At 40.5% G+C, this 20,367-nt stretch overlaps 1 protein-coding gene across 10 annotated transcripts in view; it reads left to right on the top strand.

Moving 5' to 3' along the window:
* The window catches only part of METTL21A (methyltransferase like 21A), a 234,130-nt gene that overhangs the window by 10,377 nt on the left and 203,386 nt on the right, over window positions 1-20,367 (top strand). For 4 of the 10 annotated variants that reach the window (XM_037849550.1, XM_037849551.1, XM_037849548.1 and 1 more), the window contains one exon: window positions 19,861-20,177. The exons of 5 other annotated variants lie outside the window; for them this stretch is intronic. In XM_037849550.1, coding sequence (XP_037705478.1) covers window positions 19,861-20,177 — 317 coding nt within the window. One more of the 10 variants, XM_037849553.1, reaches the window with a different exon arrangement.

The following is a 20,367-nucleotide window of genomic DNA, read 5'->3' as shown; positions in this document are numbered from 1 at the left end:
TTCTTTCCCTCCCTCCCTCCCTCCCTCCCTATCATCCATCATCTTTTGCTCTGTCTTCTGAACATATGAGAGCTAGCTGCACACATCCTTGAACAAACACTATAATTCACATATACAATTCCCATGAACAAGAACATTCTTTTATGCAATCCCATTAAGCGCAGCTAAGAAGTACAAGAGACTCAACAATGATACAAAGCTTACATTCTATATTTCTTTTTCCTTATGTCTCAACTGTGTCCCTTTGAGCCTCCTGTCCTCCATCCTCAGATCCCATCCTGGGTCATCCTTGGCATTCAATTGTCATCTATTTAGACTGTCTTTTTTTTTTTTTTTTTCCCAGTTGTGGAAACATATATACAGCCTAAATCCTCCCATTCCACCCCCTCCCTAGCCTGCCATTAGTGGGATTAATCACATTTAGAATGTTGTAATGGTCTTTCCCACCATCCATTACTAGAAATTTCCCTTCATCTCAAACAGCAACCCTACACTCATTTCTTAACTCTCCATTGCCCCTTCCCCCATTTCTCTTAACCTATACTCTACTTTTCATCTCTATGGTCATATTCTCTGATAATTTCTTTGTGTTTACTGTGGGGCTTAAAATTAAACTCTTAAATCCATAACAGTCTTGTTTTTCTTTGATACCAACTTAATTTCAATAGGACACATAAACTATACCTATACTCCTCTATTCCCCCACCTTTATATAGTTCTTTCAAAAATTACATATTTTACATTGAGTTCAAAACCACTGATTTGTCATTAGAGTTTGTGTATTTTATATCATGTAGGAAGTCAATAGTGGAGTTACAATTTAAAAATTATTGACTTCTATTTGTATTCCATTGTGGTCAGAGATTGTGCTTTGAATATGTTCATTTATTATTATTTTTTTTTCAATTTATTGAGGCTTGTTTTATGTCTCAGCATGTGGTCCATTCTGGAGAAAGATCCATGATCACTAGAGAAGAATGTGTGTCCTGGTGATTTGGGATGTAAGGTTCTATATATGTCTGTTAAAATTTTCTATATTTCTTTCTCCTTTCTTTGTTTCTCTGTCGGTAGGGCTCCCTTTAGTATCTAAAGTAGGGCATGTCGTTTATTGGCAAACTCTCTCAGCATTTGTTTGTCTGTGAAAAATTTAAGCTCTCCCTCAAATTTGAAGGAGAGTTTTGCTGGATAAAGTATTCTTGGTTGGAAATTTTTCTCTCTCAGAGTTTTAAATATGTCATGCCACTGCCTTCTCTCCTCCATGGTGGCCGCTGAGTAGTTACAACTTAGTCTTATGTTGTTTCCTTTGTGTGTGGTGACTTGCTTTTCTCTTGCTGCTTTCAGAACTTGCTCCTTTTCTTCAGTATTTGAGAGTCTGATCAGAATATGTCTTGGAGTGGGTTTATTTGGATTTATTCTGTTTGGAGTTCGCTGGGCATTTATGCTTTGTGTATTTATATTGTGTAGAAAGTTTGGGAAGTTTTCCCCAACAATTTCTTTTAATACCTTTACCCTTCTCTTCCCCTTCTGGGACTCCAATGAGTCTTTAATTTGGACGTTTTATTTTATCTATCGTATTCCTGAGATCCTTTTCGATTTTTTTTATTTTTTTCTCCATTCTTTCTTTTGTTCTTTCATTTTCTGTTCTGTGGACCTCTAGGACACTGAGTCATTGTTCAACTTCCTCTAATCTTGTATTATGAGTATCCAGAGTCTTTTTAATTTGGCCAACAATTTCTTTTATTTCCAAAAGATCTTCTATTTTTTTATTTAATCTTGCAATTTCTTCTTTATGCTCTTCTAGGGTCTTCTTTATGTCCCCTTTATCCTGTTCCATGGTCTTCTTCATGTCTTTTATATCCTGTGCCATGTTTTCATTCCTCGATTGTGATTGTTTGATTAATTGTGCCAAGTACTGTGTCACTTCTGATATTTTGATTTGGGTGTTCGGGATCTGGTTCTCCATATCATCTGGTTTTATATGCATTAAGATTTTCTGTTGTTTTGGCCTCTGGGCATTTGCTTTGCTTGATAAGGTTCTTTCAAGTTGTAAAAAAAAAAAAAAAAAACCAATCTAATTTTTCAGAAATATGAGTTGGTGGCATACACTTTCTCCAACTAACCAGTAGATGGCATCTGTGAGTCACCTATACCCCTCAAGTCAGTTCTCCCCAACTCTGTCTCTGTGGTGTGTGGGGAAATGATTTTTGTGGGGTTCAGTTGGTGAACTCAGTTTGGGTTTGTTGTTGGAGCTGTCTGCCCTGAACATGGTGTGTGTGTCTGGATGGTCAGGGAGGCAGGGCCGCTTTAATATTCAGACCTCCCAGGTACTCCCGGAGATTCAAGACTGTTGCAAGAGTCTAAGCCTTCATTTCAGTTTTGCCCCAGATTTTCTCTGTTGCTGACCCACAAACCACTGGCATTGATGTAGCTTCCCTGGGTTTTCTGAGCGGGCCCCCCTTCTCAGCTGTGATCTTCCAGGACCTCTGCTGAGGGAAGGCTGTGCTACGTCACTAGTGCACGTTGTCCCTCAAGGGAAGCCCCGGGCTGCTGGGCCATGCAGGGGCACTCTCTGCCTGATGCCTATAATTCTTGACTGGTGTAAGTTCTGAATGAAAGGCAGGTAGTAGAGGTGGGCCCCACCCCTTTCCTCTTAGAGAAGATGGACACCTTAGGGAGAGGTCATTAGCATTTCGATGGTCTCTCTCCGCCTGTGCCACACCCCTGTCTGGGTCACAGAACTGGGAACTGAAAATGGCTGAGGCTTTCTCCACTGAGTCAAAAAAGGAACAGAGCTAGTCTGAGGCGACCCTCTGGCTCTCCAAGGTCAGTTGTCACCCAAAGCCTCTGTGTACTTGTTGGGGATTCGTACCTCTTAGTGAGCAGTTCACACTCGCTAATTAAAACCCCAGTTGGAGCTCACCTGAGCTGTATTTGCTTGCTGAGAGAAAGCTTCTTTCTGTCACCATGAGGCTTTGTAGCTCGGGCTGTGGGGGAGGGGTCTCCCATTTGGATCCGCAGTTCTTACTTAACAGATTTTATGCTGTGATCTCAGGCATTCCTCCCAATTCAGGTTGGTATATGATGAGTGGACAGTCACGTCTGTTCCCCTGCAGTTATTCCGGATTATTTACTAGTTGTTTCTTGTTTTTTTTAGTTGTTCCAGGGGGACTTCTTAGCTTCCACTCCTCTCTATGCCGCCATCTTAGATCCTCTCCCCATATTTGTACATTTTATCACAATTATTGAGCACTCTAGGTTTCACTGAGTTATATAGTCCCAGTGTTTATCTTTCCTCTTTCCTTCTGGTGTCCCACATGCTCCTAACCTTCCTTTTTCAGCCATACCTACAGTCATCTTTGTTCAGTGTACTTATATTGCTGTGCTACCATCACCCAAAATTGTGTTCCAAATCTCTCTCTCCTGTCTTCCTACCTGTCTGTAGTTCTCCATTTAGTGTTTCCTGTAGCGCAAGTATCTTGTTCACAAACTCTCTCATTGTCTGTTTGTCAGAGAATATTTTAAACTCTCCCTCATATCTGAAGGACAGTTTTGCCAGATATAGGATTCTTGGTTGGTAGTTTTTCTCTTTCAGTATGTTCAATATATCACACCACTTCCTTCTTGCCTCCATGGTTTCTACTGAGAAATCCACACATAGTCTTTTCAGGCTTCCTTTGTGTGTGATGGATTGCTTTCCTCTTGCTGCTTTCAGGATTCTCTTTTCGTCTTTGATGTTTGAGATCTAATTATTAAGTTTCTTGGTGTAAGTCTATTCAGATCTATTCTGCTTGGGTATGCTGCACTTCTTGGATCTGTAATTTTATGTCATTCCTAAAAGATGGGAAATTTTCATTGATTATTTGCTCTGTTACTGCTTTTGCCCCTTTTCCCGTCTCTTCTCCTTCTGGGACACCCATGACATGTACATTCATGTGCTTCATGTTGTCTTTCAATTCATTGAGATGTTGCTCATATTTTTGCATTCTTTTCCCTATTATCTGCTCTGTTATGTGTAGGATTTCAGGTGTCTTGATCTCCAGTTCCTGAGTATTTTCTTCTGCCTCTTGAGATATGCTGTTGTATGTCTCCATTGTGTTTTTATCTCTTGTGTTGTGCCTTTCATTTCCATAGATTCTGCCAGTTGTTTTTTCAGACTTTCAATTTCTACCTTAGGTTCACCCAGTTTTTTCTTTATAGCCTTCACCTCTTTTGCCGTATCTTCCCTGAACTTGTTGATTTGGTTTTTGGTTTGATTTAGCATGTTTCTTTGAAAATCTGTAATAGATTGTTTTATTAAAGTGAGACAATATTTCAACTGTATCTTGACTGAGGTGTAAGTTTGTTCCTTTGACTGGGCTATATCTTCATTTTTCCTAGTGCAAATTGTAGTTTTCTGTTGTCTAGGCATCTGGTTTCCTTGGTTACCCCAATCAGATTTTCCCAGACCAGAATAAGTTTAGATCTCAGAGTGGGATTATATTCAGCTTCAGTTCTCCCTGCGGGTGTGTCTTAGAAATTGACAGACTTTCCTGTGAGGTCTTTAGCCGCTGTGCTTTTCCTAACCTCTCCAGCAGGTGGCGCCTCTCAACCTGTTGCTCCTGACTGATGTAAGGAGGTGTGGCCCCTTTAGTTTCTGTTTTGGCTGTTTTCCCCCTAGCTCTGGGGTCTGGTTCTGAATGGAAGGTGGGTAGTAGAGCTGGGCTCTACCTCCTTCCTCTTAGGGAAAGTACACCCCCTAGGGAGTTATCATCTGCATTTGAATTGTTGTCTCTCTGCGTCTGTTATCTCCACTCCTGTCTGGGTCAGAGCACTGCAAACTGAAAATGGCTGAGGCTCTCTCCACTGAAAATGGCTCAGGATCTTATTTTTAATTTTATTGTTTAAATGAAACTGTGGTTCCCAGAGATAAGCCACTTTCTGAAGTCCTGATCAGTGGAGACCTGGGACTCAAAACCAGGCTTGTCAGGGCTAGCAGCCCAAGTTGTTTTTTTTTCCATGACACCAAGTTCCCTCTCTGTGGATATGAGGGGAGGTGATTGGAATGGAAACTTAGGTTTCTTCTGTTTCTTGCTGAGAACAAGGGTTCATGGAAAACTATTGATGGGTATAGTAATGTATTAGTGTGATAAAAGTGTATAGGTTTAGTTATATTTGTCTTTGACACTTTTTTAAACTCTTACTAGCTGTGGTGACTTTGGGCAAATTACTTAACCTCTTCTCTTCAATTTCCCTGTCCTTAAAATGGGGATAATAATACTGTTCACCCCACAGTGAAGATCACATGAGATCATGCCTGGAATTCTGTTAGCTCATTGGAAGGTACAAAGTAAATGCTCAATGTGTGTTGATTGCTACTCATAGTATTTCTGTTTCTGATCTAGAAATGTGAATCTATGGGTTTGGGAAAGTCAGGATAAGGTGTTTCAAAGACTGTCACAGAGCAAAGGACTAGTTAGTTGTTGCCACAGAAGATGTGGTTACTCCAGCTTGTTCTGGAGTAAGAGATGAACAAATTAGACTGAAGTGGGTGTTCTAGTTTGCTAATGCTGCTGGAATGCAAAACCCCAGAGATTGGCTTTTATAAAAGGGGGTTTATTTGGTTACACATTTCCAGTCTTAAGGCCATAAAGTGTCCAAGGTAACACGTCAGTAATTGGGCACCTTCACTGTAGGATGGCCAGTGGTGTCCAGAAAACCTCTGTTAGCTGGGAAGGCATGTGGCCAGTGTCTGCTCCAAAGTTCTGGCTTCAAAATGACATTCTCCCAGGATGTTCCTCTCTAGGCTGCAATTCCTCATAAATGTCACTCTTAGTTGCTCTTGGGGTGTTAGTCCTCTCTTAGCTTCTCCAGAGCAAGAGTCTGCTTTCAGTGGCCATCTTCAAACTGTCTCTCATCTGCAGCTACTCTCTCAGCTTCTGTGCATTCTTCAGAGTGTCCCTCTTGGCTGTAGCAAGCTTGCTCCTTCTGTCTGAGCTTATATAGTGCTCTAGTAAACTAATCAAAACCCATACTGAATGGGTGGGGCCACACATGCACGGAAAGTATCCAGTCAGCGTCATCCACAGTTGGGTAGGGCGCATCTCCATAGAAACACTCAAGAATTATAATTTAATCAACACTGATATGTCTGCCCACAAAAGATTACATCAAAGATAATGGTGTTTTGGGGGACGTAATACATTCAAACCGGCACAGTGGGCTAGACCAACAGAGCTGTAAATGGTTTCTTGTGGCTGGAAGACACGTGCTTCCCAGCCCTGTTTTACTGTTACCTCTCAGAAGCTTTTCCTGCCCTGCACCACCCCAAAGCAAAACTAATCGCGACCTTATTTCTTTTTCCCTTGGCACTTGGTATTCTCTCCACTGCTCTTGCAGATTTATCACTTTCCTTATAGGCAGTTGTTTCATGTGTTTGTCTCTCCTGTTGGGCGGAGGCTCTGGGGGACTGGGATTGTGGCTCATTTTGCGGGTCCTTGGCCGTAAAACAGTGCCTGCCACACGGTAGCTCCTCAGCTTGTTCTGGAGTAAGAGATGAACAAAGTAGACTGAAGTCTATTTCAAAGTCATGAAAATTAGAGTTTCTGTTAAGAAACAGATATAACTCTATTATCAAAATAAACCTAAAAGCAGTCTAAAGAAGAGAAAAAAACCCCAGCAATAATTCTAATTATTCAAGACACTGCAACATAATTATGTATTTGGGGTGTTTCCTTCCATTCTTTCTCCTCATCTATATTTTTAATCATAGTTGTAATCATATATGCACATTGATGTTATGTATACATGCACATATAGATGGATGATATTTTATTTAACATATCATAAACATTTCTCTATGCTTACTACATGATTCTAATATGCACTACTTGTAATGGCTACAAAGTATTAGGCTGGAGAGATTTTGATGTTGAAACTTGAAGTTAAGAGAAAGTAATCTCTTTAAAATGGAAGTGGTGCAAGTTAAAACAGGTAGTGATTTTGAAAGGCTTTTTAAAGCATTTTGAATTTTTGAAACCTTGGTGATTTATTTCTGAATTTAGGGAGCACCTACCATGTTCTAGGTGCTACGGATATAGCAGTAAACAAAAGTGGGCAGGTCACTGCTCTCAGGGGGTTACCTTCTAATTCTAATGGGGAGGTAAAGGCAGATGACATCAAAAAGCTTCAAAATGTAAGTGCTCTGCAGAATTCCAAAATAGGGTGATGTAATTTTCCTGGTACAAGAAAAAGCAGCTGCTAACTATTGAGCACTTTATGTGTTCTGGGTGCTGTGTATTTGCCATTTCTCATTCTCGTAGCAACCATGAATGGCTGGTCTTCTTAGAGCTCTCTTCGGGTGATGAAATGAAGGCTTCATAGAGGTTGAGTAACTTGCTCAAGGTCATACAGCTAATGGACTGTGGAGTCAGAATTTGAATCTAGTTCTGACTCTCAAACCTCGGTTCTCAGTTTGCAAATCTCCTGAGGTGACTTTATGCTTCATGCTATTTGGAAACTATCCTTAGAAGAAAAATATCCCATCATGAGGTTATGATTCAGTATGTTGGAGAGGAACTGGGGAATCTGGTTGTGATGCCCAATCATGCCTAGGGACCACTGTCAGTAAAATACGATGCTTAAGAAAAAATTATCCTGTACTTTTCTATAAGTCTAGTGCAGTTCTCCTGTTAACTTCAGACCTGTATGTCTGACTAAAGGCTGGATGTCTCTACCAGGCTATTTCCCTGCACTTTAAGCAATACATGTAAACCTGAGCTTTCCTTCCCTTTCCAAATTTGTTCTCCCTCCTTTTTTCTGAGTTGGTATCACTATCCATGTAGTCACCCAAGCCAACATCTTGACTCTCCTTGACATCACACCCCCCCCAACCAGTCTTTTTAACTATTTCATGAATCCAGTTCTCCCTTTCCACCCCACTGCCATGGCCCTCGACAAGCCTGATTAAATCTACCCTCCCACCTGGACTTCTGTCTTTATCTTCTCAAATCCACTTTCCCAGTAGCCAGACACACACACTGTCTGGCCTGTCTCTTCTGCCTTGAAAGGCCTTTCTTCATCCCTTTCCCTCAGTTAACACCACATCTTTGATCACATTTCCCCTCCTTTGGGAATCTTTCTTTGTCCTGTGCCCCTCTTAAAGAATGCCGCCTCTGTGACCACATAATTTCCTGTGCACACCATTTCTGTTATTTTGTTTTCTACACTGCATCACTATTATGTTTTGCCAGTTTTTCTTTCTTTTTTTTTTTTTTCAATTTTTTTTAATCATCATTTTATTTATTTATTTTTTTAATCATCATTTTATTGAGATATATTCACATACCACACAGTCATACAAAACAAATTGTACTTTCGATTGTTTACAGTACCATTACATAGTTGTACATTCATCACCTAAATCAATCCCTGACACCTTCATTAGCACACACACAAAAATAACAAGAATAATAATTAGAGTGAAAAAGAGCAATTGAAGTAAAAAAGAACACTGGGTACCTTTGTCTGTTTGTTTCCTTCCCCTACTTTTCTACACATCCATCCATAAACTAGACAAAGTGGAGTTTGGTCCTTATGGCTTTCCCAATCCCATTGTCACCCCTCATAAGCTACATTTTTATACAACTGTCTTCGAGATTCATGGGTTCTGGGTTGTAGTTTGATAGTTTCAGGTATCCACCACCAGCTACCCCAATTCTTTAGAACCTAAAAAGGGTTGTCTAAAGTGTGCGTAAGAGTGCCCACCAGAGTGATCTCTCGGCTCGTTTTGGAATCTCTGCCACTGAAGCTTATTTCATTTCCTTTCACATCCCCCTTTTGGTCAAGAAGATGTTCTCCGTCCCACGATGCCGGGTCTACATTCCTCCCTGGGAGTCATATTCCACGTTGCCAGGGAGATTCACTCCCCTGGGTGTCTGATCCCACGTAGAGGGGAGGGCAGTGATTTCACCTTTCAAGTTGGCTTAGCCAGTGAGAGAGGGCCACATCTGAGCAACAAAGAGGCATTCAGGAGGAGACTCTTAGGCACAAATATAGGGAGGCCTAGCCTCTCCTTTGCAGCAACCGTCTTCCCAAGGGTAAAACCTGTTGTAGAGGGCTCAACCCATCAAACCACCAGTCCCCTATGTCTGTGGTCATGTTAGCAACCATGGAGGTGGGGTAGGCGAATACCCCTGCATTCTCCACAGGCTCCTCAAGGGGGCACTACATCTTTTTTTTTTTTCCTTTCCTTTTTTTTTTTTTTTTTAACTTTCCCTTCTTTTTTAAATCAACTGTATGAAAAAAAAGTTAAAAGAAAACAAACATACAATAAAGAACATTTCAAAGAGACCATAACAAGGGAGTAAGAAAAAGACAACTAACCTAAGATAACTGCTTAACTTCCAACATGTTCCTACTTTACCCCAAGAAAGTTACATAATATAGCAACATTTCTGTGAACTTGTTCCTACTATATCCATCAGAAATTAACAGACTATAGTCATTTCTGGGCATCCCCAGAACGTTAAATAGCTTATCTGTTCTTCTTGGATTATTGTTCCCCCTTCCTTAATTGCTCTCTACTGCTAGTTCCCCTACATCTACATTATAAACCATTTGTTTTACATTTTTCAAAGTTCACATTAGTGGTAGCATATAATATTTCTCTTTCTGTGCCTGGCTTATTTCGCTCAGCATTATGTCTTCAAGGTTCATCCATGTTGTCATATGTTTCACCAGATCGTTCCTTCTTACTGCCGCGTAGTATTCCATCGTGTGTATATACCACATTTTATTTATCCACTCATCTGTTGAAGGACATTTGGGTTGTTTCCATCTCTTGACAATTGTGAATAATGCTGCTATGAACATTGGCGTACAGATATCTGTTCGTGTCACTGCTTTCCGATCTTCCGGGTATATACCGAGAAGTGCAATCACTGGATCGAATGGTAGCTCTATATCTAGTTTTCTAAGGAACTGCCAGACTGACTTCCAGAGTGGCTGAACCATTATACAGTCCCACCAACAGTGAATAAGAGTTCCAATTTCTCCACATCCCCTCCAGCATTTGTAGTTTCCTGTTTGTTTAATGGCAGCCATTCTAACCGGTGTTAGATGGTATCTCTTTGTGGTCTTAATTTGCATCTCTCTAATAGCTAGTGAAGCTGAACATTTTTTCATGTGTTTCTTGGCCATTTGTATTTCCTCTTCAGAGAACTGTCTTTTCATATCTTTTGCCCATTTTATAATTGGGCTGTCTGTACTATTGTCATTGAGTTGTAGGATTTCTTTGTATATGCAAGATATCAGTCTTTTGTCAGATACATGGTTTCCAAAAATTTTTTCCCATTGAGTTGGCTGCCTCTTTACCTTTTTGAGAAATTCCTTTGAGGTGCAGAAACTTCTAAGCTTGAGGAGTTCCCATTTATCTATTTTCTCTTTTGTTGCTTGTGCTTTGGGTGTAAAGTCTAGGAAGTGGCCGCCTAATACAAGGTCTTGAAGATGTTTTCCTACATTATCTTCTAGGAGTTTTATGGTACTTTCTTTTATATTGAGATCTTTGGTCCATTTTGAGTTAATTTTTGTGTAGGGGGTGAGGTAGGGGTCCTCTTTCATTCTTTTGGATATGGATATCTAACTCTCCCAGCCCCATTTGTTGAAAAGACCATTATGGCTCAGTTCAGTGACTTTGGGGGCCTTATCAAAGATCAGTCGGCCATAGATCTGAGGGTCTATCTCCGAATTCTCAATTCGATTCCATTGATCTATATGTCTATCTTTGTGCCAGTACCATGCTGTTTTGGCAACTGTGGCTTTATAATAAGCTTCAAAGTCAGGGAGTGTAAGTCCTCCCACTTCGTTTTTCTTTTTCAGAGTGTCTTTAGCAATTCGAGGCATCTTCCCTTTCCAAATAAATTTGATAACTAGCTTTTCCAAGTCTGCAAAGTAGGTTGTTGGAATTTTGATTGGGATTGCATTGAATCTGTAGATGAGTTTGGGTAGAATTGACATCTTAATGACATTTAGCCTTCCTATCCATGAACATGGAATATTTTTCCATCTTTTAAGGTCCCCTTCTATTTCTTTTAGTAGAGTTATGTAGTTTTCTTTGTATAGGTCTTTTACATCTTTGGTTAAGTTTATTCCTAGGTACTTGATTTTTTTAGTTGCTATTGAAAATGGTATCTTTTTCTTGAGTGTCTCTTCAGTTTGTTCATTTCTAGCATATAGAAACATTACTGACTTATGTGCATTAATCTTGTATCCCGCTACTTTGCTAAATTTGTTTATTAGCTCTAGTAGGTGTATCGTCGATTTCTCAGGGTTTTCTAGATATAAGATCATATCATCTGCAAACAATGACAGTTTTACTTCTTCTTTTCCAATTTGGATGCCTTTTATTTCTTTGTCTTGCCGGATTGCCCTGGCTAGCACTTCCAGCACAATGTTGAATAACAGTGGTGACAGTGGGCATCCTTGTCTTGTTCCTGATCTTAGAGGGAAGGCTTTCAGTCTCTCACCATTGAGTACTATGCTGGCTGTGGGTTTTTTCATATATGCTCTTTATCATGTTGAGGAAGTTTCCTTCAATTCCTACCTTTTGAAGTGTTTTATCAAAAAGGGATGTTGGGTTTTGTCAAATGCTTTTTCAGCATCTATTGAGATGATCAATTGATTTTTCCCTTTTGACTTGTTAATGTGTTGTAATACATTGATTGTTTTTCTTATGTTGAACCATCCTTGCATGCCTGGAATGAACCCCACTTGGTCATGGTGTATGATTTTTTTAATGTGTCTTTGGATTCGATTTGCAAGTATTTTGTTGAGGACTTTGCATCTATATTCATTAGGGAGATTGGCCGGTAGTTTTCCTTTTTTGTAACATCTTTGCCTGGTTTTGGTATTAGATTGATGTTAGCTTCATAAAATGAGTTAGGTAGTGTTCCATTTTTTTCAATGTTTTGAAAGAGTTTGAGTAAGATTGGTGTCAGTTCTTTCTGGAAAGTTTGGTAGAATTCCCCTGTGAAGCCATCTGGCCCTGGGCATTTATTTGTGGGAAGATTTTTGATGACTGATTGGATCTCTTTGCTTGTGATGGGTTGGTTGAGGTCTTCTATTTCTTCTCTGGTCAGTCTAGGTTGTTCGTATGTTTCCAGGAAATTGTCCATTTCTTCTACATTATCCAGTTTGTTGCCATACAGTTGTTCATAATATCCTCTTATAATTTTTTTAATTTCTTCAGGATCTGCAGTTATGTCACCTTTTTCATTCATTATTTTGTTTATATGGGTCTTCTCTCTTTTTGATTTTGTCAGTCTAGCTAGGGGCTTGTCAATCTTGTTGATCTTCTCAAAGAACCAACTTTTGGTGATATTTATCCTCTCTATTGTTTTTTTGTTCTCTGTGTCATTTATTTCTGCTTTAATCCTTGTTATTTCTTTTCTTCTACTTGGTTTAGGATTGGTTTGCTCCATTAGTTCTTTGATTTTGGCTCTTTCTTCCTTTTTAATATATGCGTTTAGTGCTATAAATTTCCCCCTTAGCACTGCTTTTGCTGCATCCCATAGGTTTTGGTATGTTGTGTTCTCATTTTCATTCGTCTCTATATATTTAGCAATTTCTCTTGCTATTTCTTCTTTAACCCACTGATTGTTTAGGAGTGTGTTGTTTAACCTCCAGGTATTGTGAATTTTCTAAGTCTCTGATGGTTATTGACTTCTAATTGTATTCCATTGTGGTCAGAGAATGTGCTTTGAATAATTTCAATCTTTTTAAATTTATTGAGGCTTGTTTTATGTCCCAGCATATGATCTATTCTGGAGAAAGTTCCATGAGCACTAGAAAAGTATGTGTATCCTGGTGATTTGGGATGTAATGTCCTGTATATGTCTGTTAAATCTAATTCATTTATCAGATTGTTTAGGTTTTCAATTTCCTTATTGGTCTTCTGTCTGGTTGATCTATCTATAGGAGAGAGTGATGTGTTGAAGTCTCCCACAATTATTGTGGAAACATCAATTGCTTCCTTTAGTTTTTCCAGTGTTTCTTTCATGTATTTTGTGGCACCTTGATTGGGTGCATAGACATTTACGATTGTTATTTCTTCTTGCTGAATTGCCCCTTTTATTAGTATGTAGTGGCCTTCTTTGTCTCTCAAAACATCCCTGCATTTGAAGTCTATTTTATCTGAGATTAGTATTGCTACACCTGCTTTCTTTTGGCTGTGGCTTGCATGAAATATTTTTTTCCATCCTTTCACTTTCAGTTTCTTTGTGTCCCTGTGTCTAAGATGAGTCTCTTGTATGCAACATATTGATGGTTCATTTTTTTTGATCCATTCTGCGAATCTATATCTTTTAATTGGGGAGTTTAATCCATTTACATTCAATGTTAAAACCGTGAAGGCATTTCTTGAATCGGCCATCTTATCCTTTGGTTTATGTTTGCCATATTTTTCCCTCTCTCTATTAATATTCTTTATTGTAACCATACCGAATCTCTTTAGTACTGAACCTTTCTCCAAGTCTCTCTGTCCTGTCTTTGTTTCTCTGTCTGTAGGGCTCCCTTTAGTATCTCCAGTAGGGCAGGTCTCTTGTTAGCAAATTCTCTCAGCATTTGTTTGTCTGTGAAAAATTTAAGCTCTCCCTCAAATTTGAAGGAGAGCTTTGCTGGATAAAGTATTCTTGGCTGGAAATTTTTCTCACTCAGAATTTTAAATATATCGTGCCACTGCCTTCTTGCCTCCATGGTGGCTGCTGAGTAGTCACTACTTAGTCTTATGCTGTTTCCTTTGCTTGTGGTGAATTGCTTTTCTCTTGCTGCTTTCAGAACTTGCTCCTTCTCTTCTGTGTTTGACAGTGTGATCAGTATATGTCTCGGAGTGGGTTTATTGGATTTATTCTATTTGGAGTTCGCTGAGCATTTATGATTTGTGTATTTATGTTGTTTTGAAGATTTGGGAAGTTTTCCCCAACAATTTCTTTGAATACTCTTCCTAGACCTTTACCCTTTTCTTCCCCTTCTGGGACACCAATGAGTCTTATATTTGGACGTTTCATATTATCTATCATATCCCTGAGGTCCATTTCGATTTTTTCAATTTTTTTCCCCATTCTTTCTTTTATGCTTTCATTTTCCATTCTGTCATCTTCCAGGTCACTGATTCGTTGTTCAGCTTCCTCTAGTCTTGTACTATGAGTGTCCAGAATCTTTTTAATTTGGTCAACAGTTTCTTTAATTTCCATAAGATCATCCATTTTTTTATTTAGTCTTGCAATGTCTTCTTTATGCTCTTCTAGAGTCTTCTTGATTTCCTTTTTATCCTGTACTATGGTCTCATTGTTCATCTTTAGTTCTTTGAGTAGCTGCTCTAGGTGCTGTGTCTCTTCTGGTCTTTTGATTTGGGTGCTTGGGCTTGGGTTATCCATATCGTCTGGTTTTTTCATATGCTTTATAATTTTCTGTTGTTTTTGGCCTCGTGGCATTTGCTGAACTTGATAGGGTTCTTTTAGGGTTTGTAGACGTATTGAAGTCCTTATCTCTAATTTATCAGATCTACAGCTTCGTGGAGTACACTTTCTCTAACTAACCAGCAGGTGGCATCCACGAGCCACCTGTTCTCCACAAGCCAGTTCTCCCCTGCTTAGCCTTTTTGGTGAGTGGGGGAGTGAGTCTTGTGGGGCCCAATTGGTGTACCAAGCTTGCGTGTGTAGTTGGTGTTGCCTGCCCTGTATGCGGGGCGTGTTTCTGGGCAGTCGGGGAGGGGGGGTGGCCCTAACAATCAAATCTCCCTGATGATCCTAGAGTTTTAAAGCTGCTGCAATAGTCTAATCCTTCAGTTCAGTCCTGCCACAGTTTGTCTCTGCCACTGACCCACAAGTCTTTGGTATTGGCGTATGGCTCCTGAGACTTGCAAGTGGGCCCCTCTTCCAGGCCGTGCACCCCGGTTCCTCTGTTGAGGGATGACTGTGCTATGTCACAGGTGAGTGCCGTCCCCCCAGGGCAGTTCTGGGCTGCTGGGCTGTGTAGGGAGGCTCCCAGTCTGCTCAAATGATGGCTGAATGGGGCTTTGTTAATTCACACTGCTCCACCTTCCCAGCTCTGGGACAATCAGCTGAGGTTGCAGGGAAGGCTAATGTCCATGCCCAGTTTTGTGGTGTGTGCCTGTTATTTGAAGCACTTCCGTCACACTGGGTTGTCTGGGGCAGCTCTGGGCTATGGGGCTGGCGATGGGCAGGAGTGTTTCCTGTCCACCAGGATGGTGGCTGTGAGCGGACACCCCCCTTTTCTTGGGAAGTTGTGTTTAGTGAATTTTCTCAGCCACTGGATTATTGCCTTTTGTCTCAGAGCTCTCTTAGTTCTGCTCTTGACTTGACGTGCCCAAATTGCAATTCTTTGAAGCTTTCTGTATTGGGCTTCTTAGAGTAATTGTTTTAGAAAAAGAAAAAAGGATTAAAAAAAAAAAAAAAAAAAGGGCCCTCCTCAGAGATCTAATGGGTTATTGAAATGCTAATAGACAAAGCAACCAGGGCCATTAAGGAAAGGTCCACAGGGCAGAGAGATCAGCTTTTCTTCGGGATTTGCATATGCGCCTCAAGGCCTGAGCTCCGCCCTTCCCCTTTCTGTGTTCACCAGAACTCCAAAAATCCTCTGCTTTTATTTTGGAGTTTTTCGTGTTTTTTTTTTTTTTTTTCTATGCCTGTCTCCTCTCTGCTGGGCTGGCAGCTCTCAGATTCTCTGGTGTCTGGTCTCAGTCTATCTATGGTTGGAGTATGGATCAGTAGAATGAGTTTCCGAGAAGGGCTACCACTGCAGTTCTCTCTTCTCCTTCCCGGAGCTGGCAGCCCCTCCTCCCACGGGACTGAGCCTGGCAGGGAGGGGCGCGGGTCCCCTGGCCGCAAAAACTTACAGATTTCGCTGATCTCAGCAGTTCGACATTTTCATGAGTGTTGTATGAAGTATGCCCAAAGACAGATTGCTCTGTGGTGTCCAGTCCACGCAGTTCCTGGCTTTTTACCTACTTTCCTGGAGGAGTAACTAAAACTTACAGCTCACCAGTCTGCCATCTTGCCCTGCCTCCATGTCTGGTCGCCAGTTTTTCTTTCATGAGACTCTGAGTTCCTAGAGGGCAAGGTCTTTCTAGCTCATCTTTGTATCTGAAAGCGATGGCAAATGTTTACATATTCTTTTTCCATCACAAGAGTGATAGTGGGCTATGTTGTCTTATTGGGTCCATTCCCATTGGTCGTTTATGAACTAAATATTGCCTCACTTACCTTCTTACCCAGTGTAAGTCTCATGGGCAATCATTTTATCACCATCTTCATATAATGGCAACACCCTGTCCTTCCTTGCTTCATCTTATTTGTGAAACTAAACAACCCAGGTTAAGTCCAGCTCTTCACAAGTCCCATGCAGCTTAATGAGGCTGGAGGAAAACATGCTGTAGCGAGGTCTCATGTTAAATTCAGGATCAGGAACTTCAAGTAGACCCTCAGTGCTGCCCGACAACACTACTTCTTTTACTCTGCCAAGCAACCATTTCATATTTTTTCTTTGTCAAGCCTCCCATCCTTCGTCTATCTTATTCTCAGCTGATGACATTTCTTCCTATTTCACTGAGATCAAAGCAGTCAGAAGAAAACTTCATAACCCCCCACCGCTGCCTCTATCCCGCCTGAATCTGGGCCCATAATCTCTGCCTTTCCTCCCAATACTATAGATAAAATGTCTGTTCTGTTTAGGGCTGATCCTCTACTCAAGGGCATTGCTATGGTAGTTCTCTTACTGAATTGTTACTTTTCCCTCTTCCTACCTGATTCTTCCCGTCAGCATACAAACTTGCTGCTATTTCTCCCATCTTAAAATTTTTTTTTAAAACCTGTTAAGTGGCTAGTTCTATGTCTGTGCTATGAAATATAAAAGATGAGCCTGGAGTATCTTGTCATACCAGATAGCAAGGAGGCTATCAGAGATGACTGGGGTTGTGTCAGAAGGCTACTGACAAAAGTTGGGACAGTTTGAGCATCAATTAGGATAATAACTGCAGTGGATTCAAATACAGTAAATATATTTAATTGATGAATTCATCATGCAAGAAAAAAAGAAAAAACACTTGGTCATTGTTTTGGTTTCCTCATTGTTAAAGCAAATACCATGCAATGAATAGGTTGGCTTAAACAATGGGATTTTAGTGGCTCACAGTTTTGAGGTTAGGAGAAGTCCAAAATCAAGGCGTCATCAAGGGGATGCTTTCTTCCCAAGGACTGAGGTTCTGGGGCTGGCTGCTGTTGATCCTTGGTCTTGGCTCTCCAGTTATATGGCATGCACGTGGCAGCCTCTGCTGGCTTCTTCCTTCTCTTCTGGGTTCCACTGACTTTCAGCTTCTGGCTGTTTCCTCTGTGGCTTTTTACTTTCTCTGTGACCTTTCCAGCAAGGCCTTCAGTGATAGGATTAAGACCCATCCTGGTCCACACCTTATCTGAAGTAATCTCACCAAAAGGTCTTATTTACAAGGCTTCACACCTGCAGGAATGGATTAAGTTTAAGAACATATTCTTCTGCGGTACATAGCTCCAAACTACCACAGTCGTCTTTGGAGGATGCCAAGAAACCAACTCTTATTTTGAAATCTGGTTAAAAACAAAAAGAGAAGAAGAAGAAGCATCTAGGCTGCCTTTCCTATCAAAATAAGTAACCAAGTAGTAAATGAGAAAGAAGCTTTTCTTTATAGAAGTTTCTGGACAAATAGATGCAGAAGGAATCTAATGAGTTAAGGATCTAGGAATTTAGTGTCAATGGCTGCTCCCATAACAAAAAGAAATCCTAACAGACATTACATATCTCTTGTTGAAGAATACACCACCATCTCTGAAATAGTTTTGTTCAAAAATCAAACTCGAATCAAACAAATTTACAAAAGATACCAAGGACTGAGGAGTGTCCGAAACTACACAAAGGATGAGATTAGCAAAATCCAGACTGTGGGAAACTGCAAGACACATGATGTGCTTTCTTTCCTAAACTGCAAGGAAATAAAAGATGGTGGGGAAACTGATAGATTAAAGGAGACTTAAGACATCATCATCACCCCCCACCCCCAACAAACAAAACACAAAACAAAAACAAAACTATAGGCAAAGCTGTAATGTTTAGGGATGGCCATTTGGGTGGTAAATCTCAGTGAATTGTAAGGGAGTGATTACCGTAAAGTCAGGAGAGTGGTTGACTCATGGGTGGGTTGTGTTTGGGAGATGGCTTGTGCAGGGTGTCTGGGGGGTGGTCACAGCAAGTTGCAGGCCACTGGCATCCTTGCCCTGATTTTGTGTGGTGGTCTCCTCACTGGACTCACTTCTCCCCTTGCTCCACTGCCTGACAAATACCTGCATGACTCATGGTATTTGTTGAATTGATGGCTGTTACAAGTGGATGGCTAACCGGCACTAAGATCCTATTTAGACTTCTGGGACACCTAGCCAGTTAGAAGTAGCCTCAGAAATCCTGGAGACGGGCATCAGAGGGAATCTACATCTAAGAGCTATTAAAATGAATATTGAGAGGTGTGCAAAAGACTAGACACTCCATCATTGCTAGCAGTGGGTGTGAGAAGTCCTGAGATCAAGTTCTAATTGAAACCAGGAAAACTTCCAGTCTGCAGTTTTTTTTTTATCAGGAGAGATGAAAACAATCATTGAATTATGCTCAATGGGCAGCATACCATCTAGCTAGGAAGGGTCAAGATGTTAGGTCTAAGCTTGTTCTAACAACTTGAGCATTTTCACCAGTATCACACTCTAGGACTGTACATGGCAAAGTGAATTACACACTGTCCTAATGTTACATGTCATGATAAGAAACACTAAATGTGAGCTGCCACTGAAAGGATGTTTACTACTGCTGATGTGGAATCCCATGGGGGGAATTATCTATGATAATTACAGCCTGAAGACGGATGCAAATATAGAGTTTTAGAGAAGAAGGAAACATAATTGTAAATTTCAGAATTTATGGGACCAAAACTAAATAGGGTTACCCTTATTATATTGTTATTACAGCATAGATGAGGTATTTGAGGGGCTGAGCTTGTGTGGTTACTTCACCTTAAGGGTAATACCAGTTGTCTTACTGTCAGCCATTTTGGTTAAAAAAGCAGATCTTTTAGTTTCATGGTAAACAACCCACGAGAAGCATATTGATAAATAAAATATTGCCTCATTAATTTTCTACACTGTGTATAAAAACTCAGCACTTGGAACATATCTAGTGTTTCAACCTACAGTCCTTTTATACAATCTAACAGTTTCTAACTTTATCATTTTTCAATAATTAAATGTTACATAAATACATGTAGGATGGCTGCTCCATAATAGCATAAAGAGTGGTGGACTCGGATTTCCTAGTAGCCAACTAATCTCTTTCTTGATTCTTTTTTAAGGTTTAAAAAGCACCCTTTCCCTGCTTTTGGTGTCTTGTCATTTTTGTGATAGTCGGTTCCCAGATTTTTCATTCTTGGACTCCTTTTTACCCTGAGGCCTATACTGACTTGAAGAACAGGACCCGATGGATGAAGTACAGTGGTAGACCCCTGTGGAAGGTAGACTGCCCTGCCTGTGGAGTTCAGAGGCAGCAGATTATTGTCATCTGGTGACTCCACATTTTCTTTGGTACAGCGTCAGCAGATAGCAGATGTGTCATAGAGCCCATGCGGAAGGCGCCACTGCACACGGTTCTGATCCATCCCAGCTGTCTGTGAAGGACGTGATATTTTGTGTGTCGGGTAGAATGTTCAGAGGCCCTCTGCAGTGTGTTCACTTGCTCTCCTCCCTGCCTGTTACGTCTGTACTGACGGGCACCTGACTTTCTCTCTGTTCCACGTTCTAGGTGCTCGTGTGACGATCACAGATCGAAAAGTAGCATTAGAATTTCTTAAATCAAACGTTCAAGCCAACTTACCTCCTCATATCCAACCCAACGCTGTTGTTAAGGAGCTGACTTGGGGACAAAATTTGGGGAGTTTTTTACCTGGAGAATTTGACCTGATACTTGGAGCTGATATCATATATTTAGAAGAAACATTCACAGATCTTCTTCAAACTCTGGAACATCTCTGCAGCGACCACTCTGTGATTCTTTTAGCTTGTCGAATTCGTTATGAACGGGATAACAACTTCTTAGCAATGCTGGAGAGGCAGTTTACTGTAAGTAAGGTACACTATGACCCTGGAAGAGATGTACATATATATAAAGCACAGAAGCAAAATCAGAGGGAGGAATTATAGTTGGCTATAATTTATAAATTTATAATGTGTAATGGTAAAATATATAATTTCAATGAGTATGTCAATTAAGGTCATAGACTGGGAATATGCCATATTTAATTAAATGACT

The sequence above is a fragment of the Choloepus didactylus genome, chromosome 9 (assembly GCF_015220235.1).
Source record: "Choloepus didactylus isolate mChoDid1 chromosome 9, mChoDid1.pri, whole genome shotgun sequence".
NCBI classification, from domain to species: Eukaryota; Metazoa; Chordata; class Mammalia; order Pilosa; family Megalonychidae; genus Choloepus; species Choloepus didactylus.
This window is presented reverse-complemented; position numbering and strand designations above follow the sequence as displayed.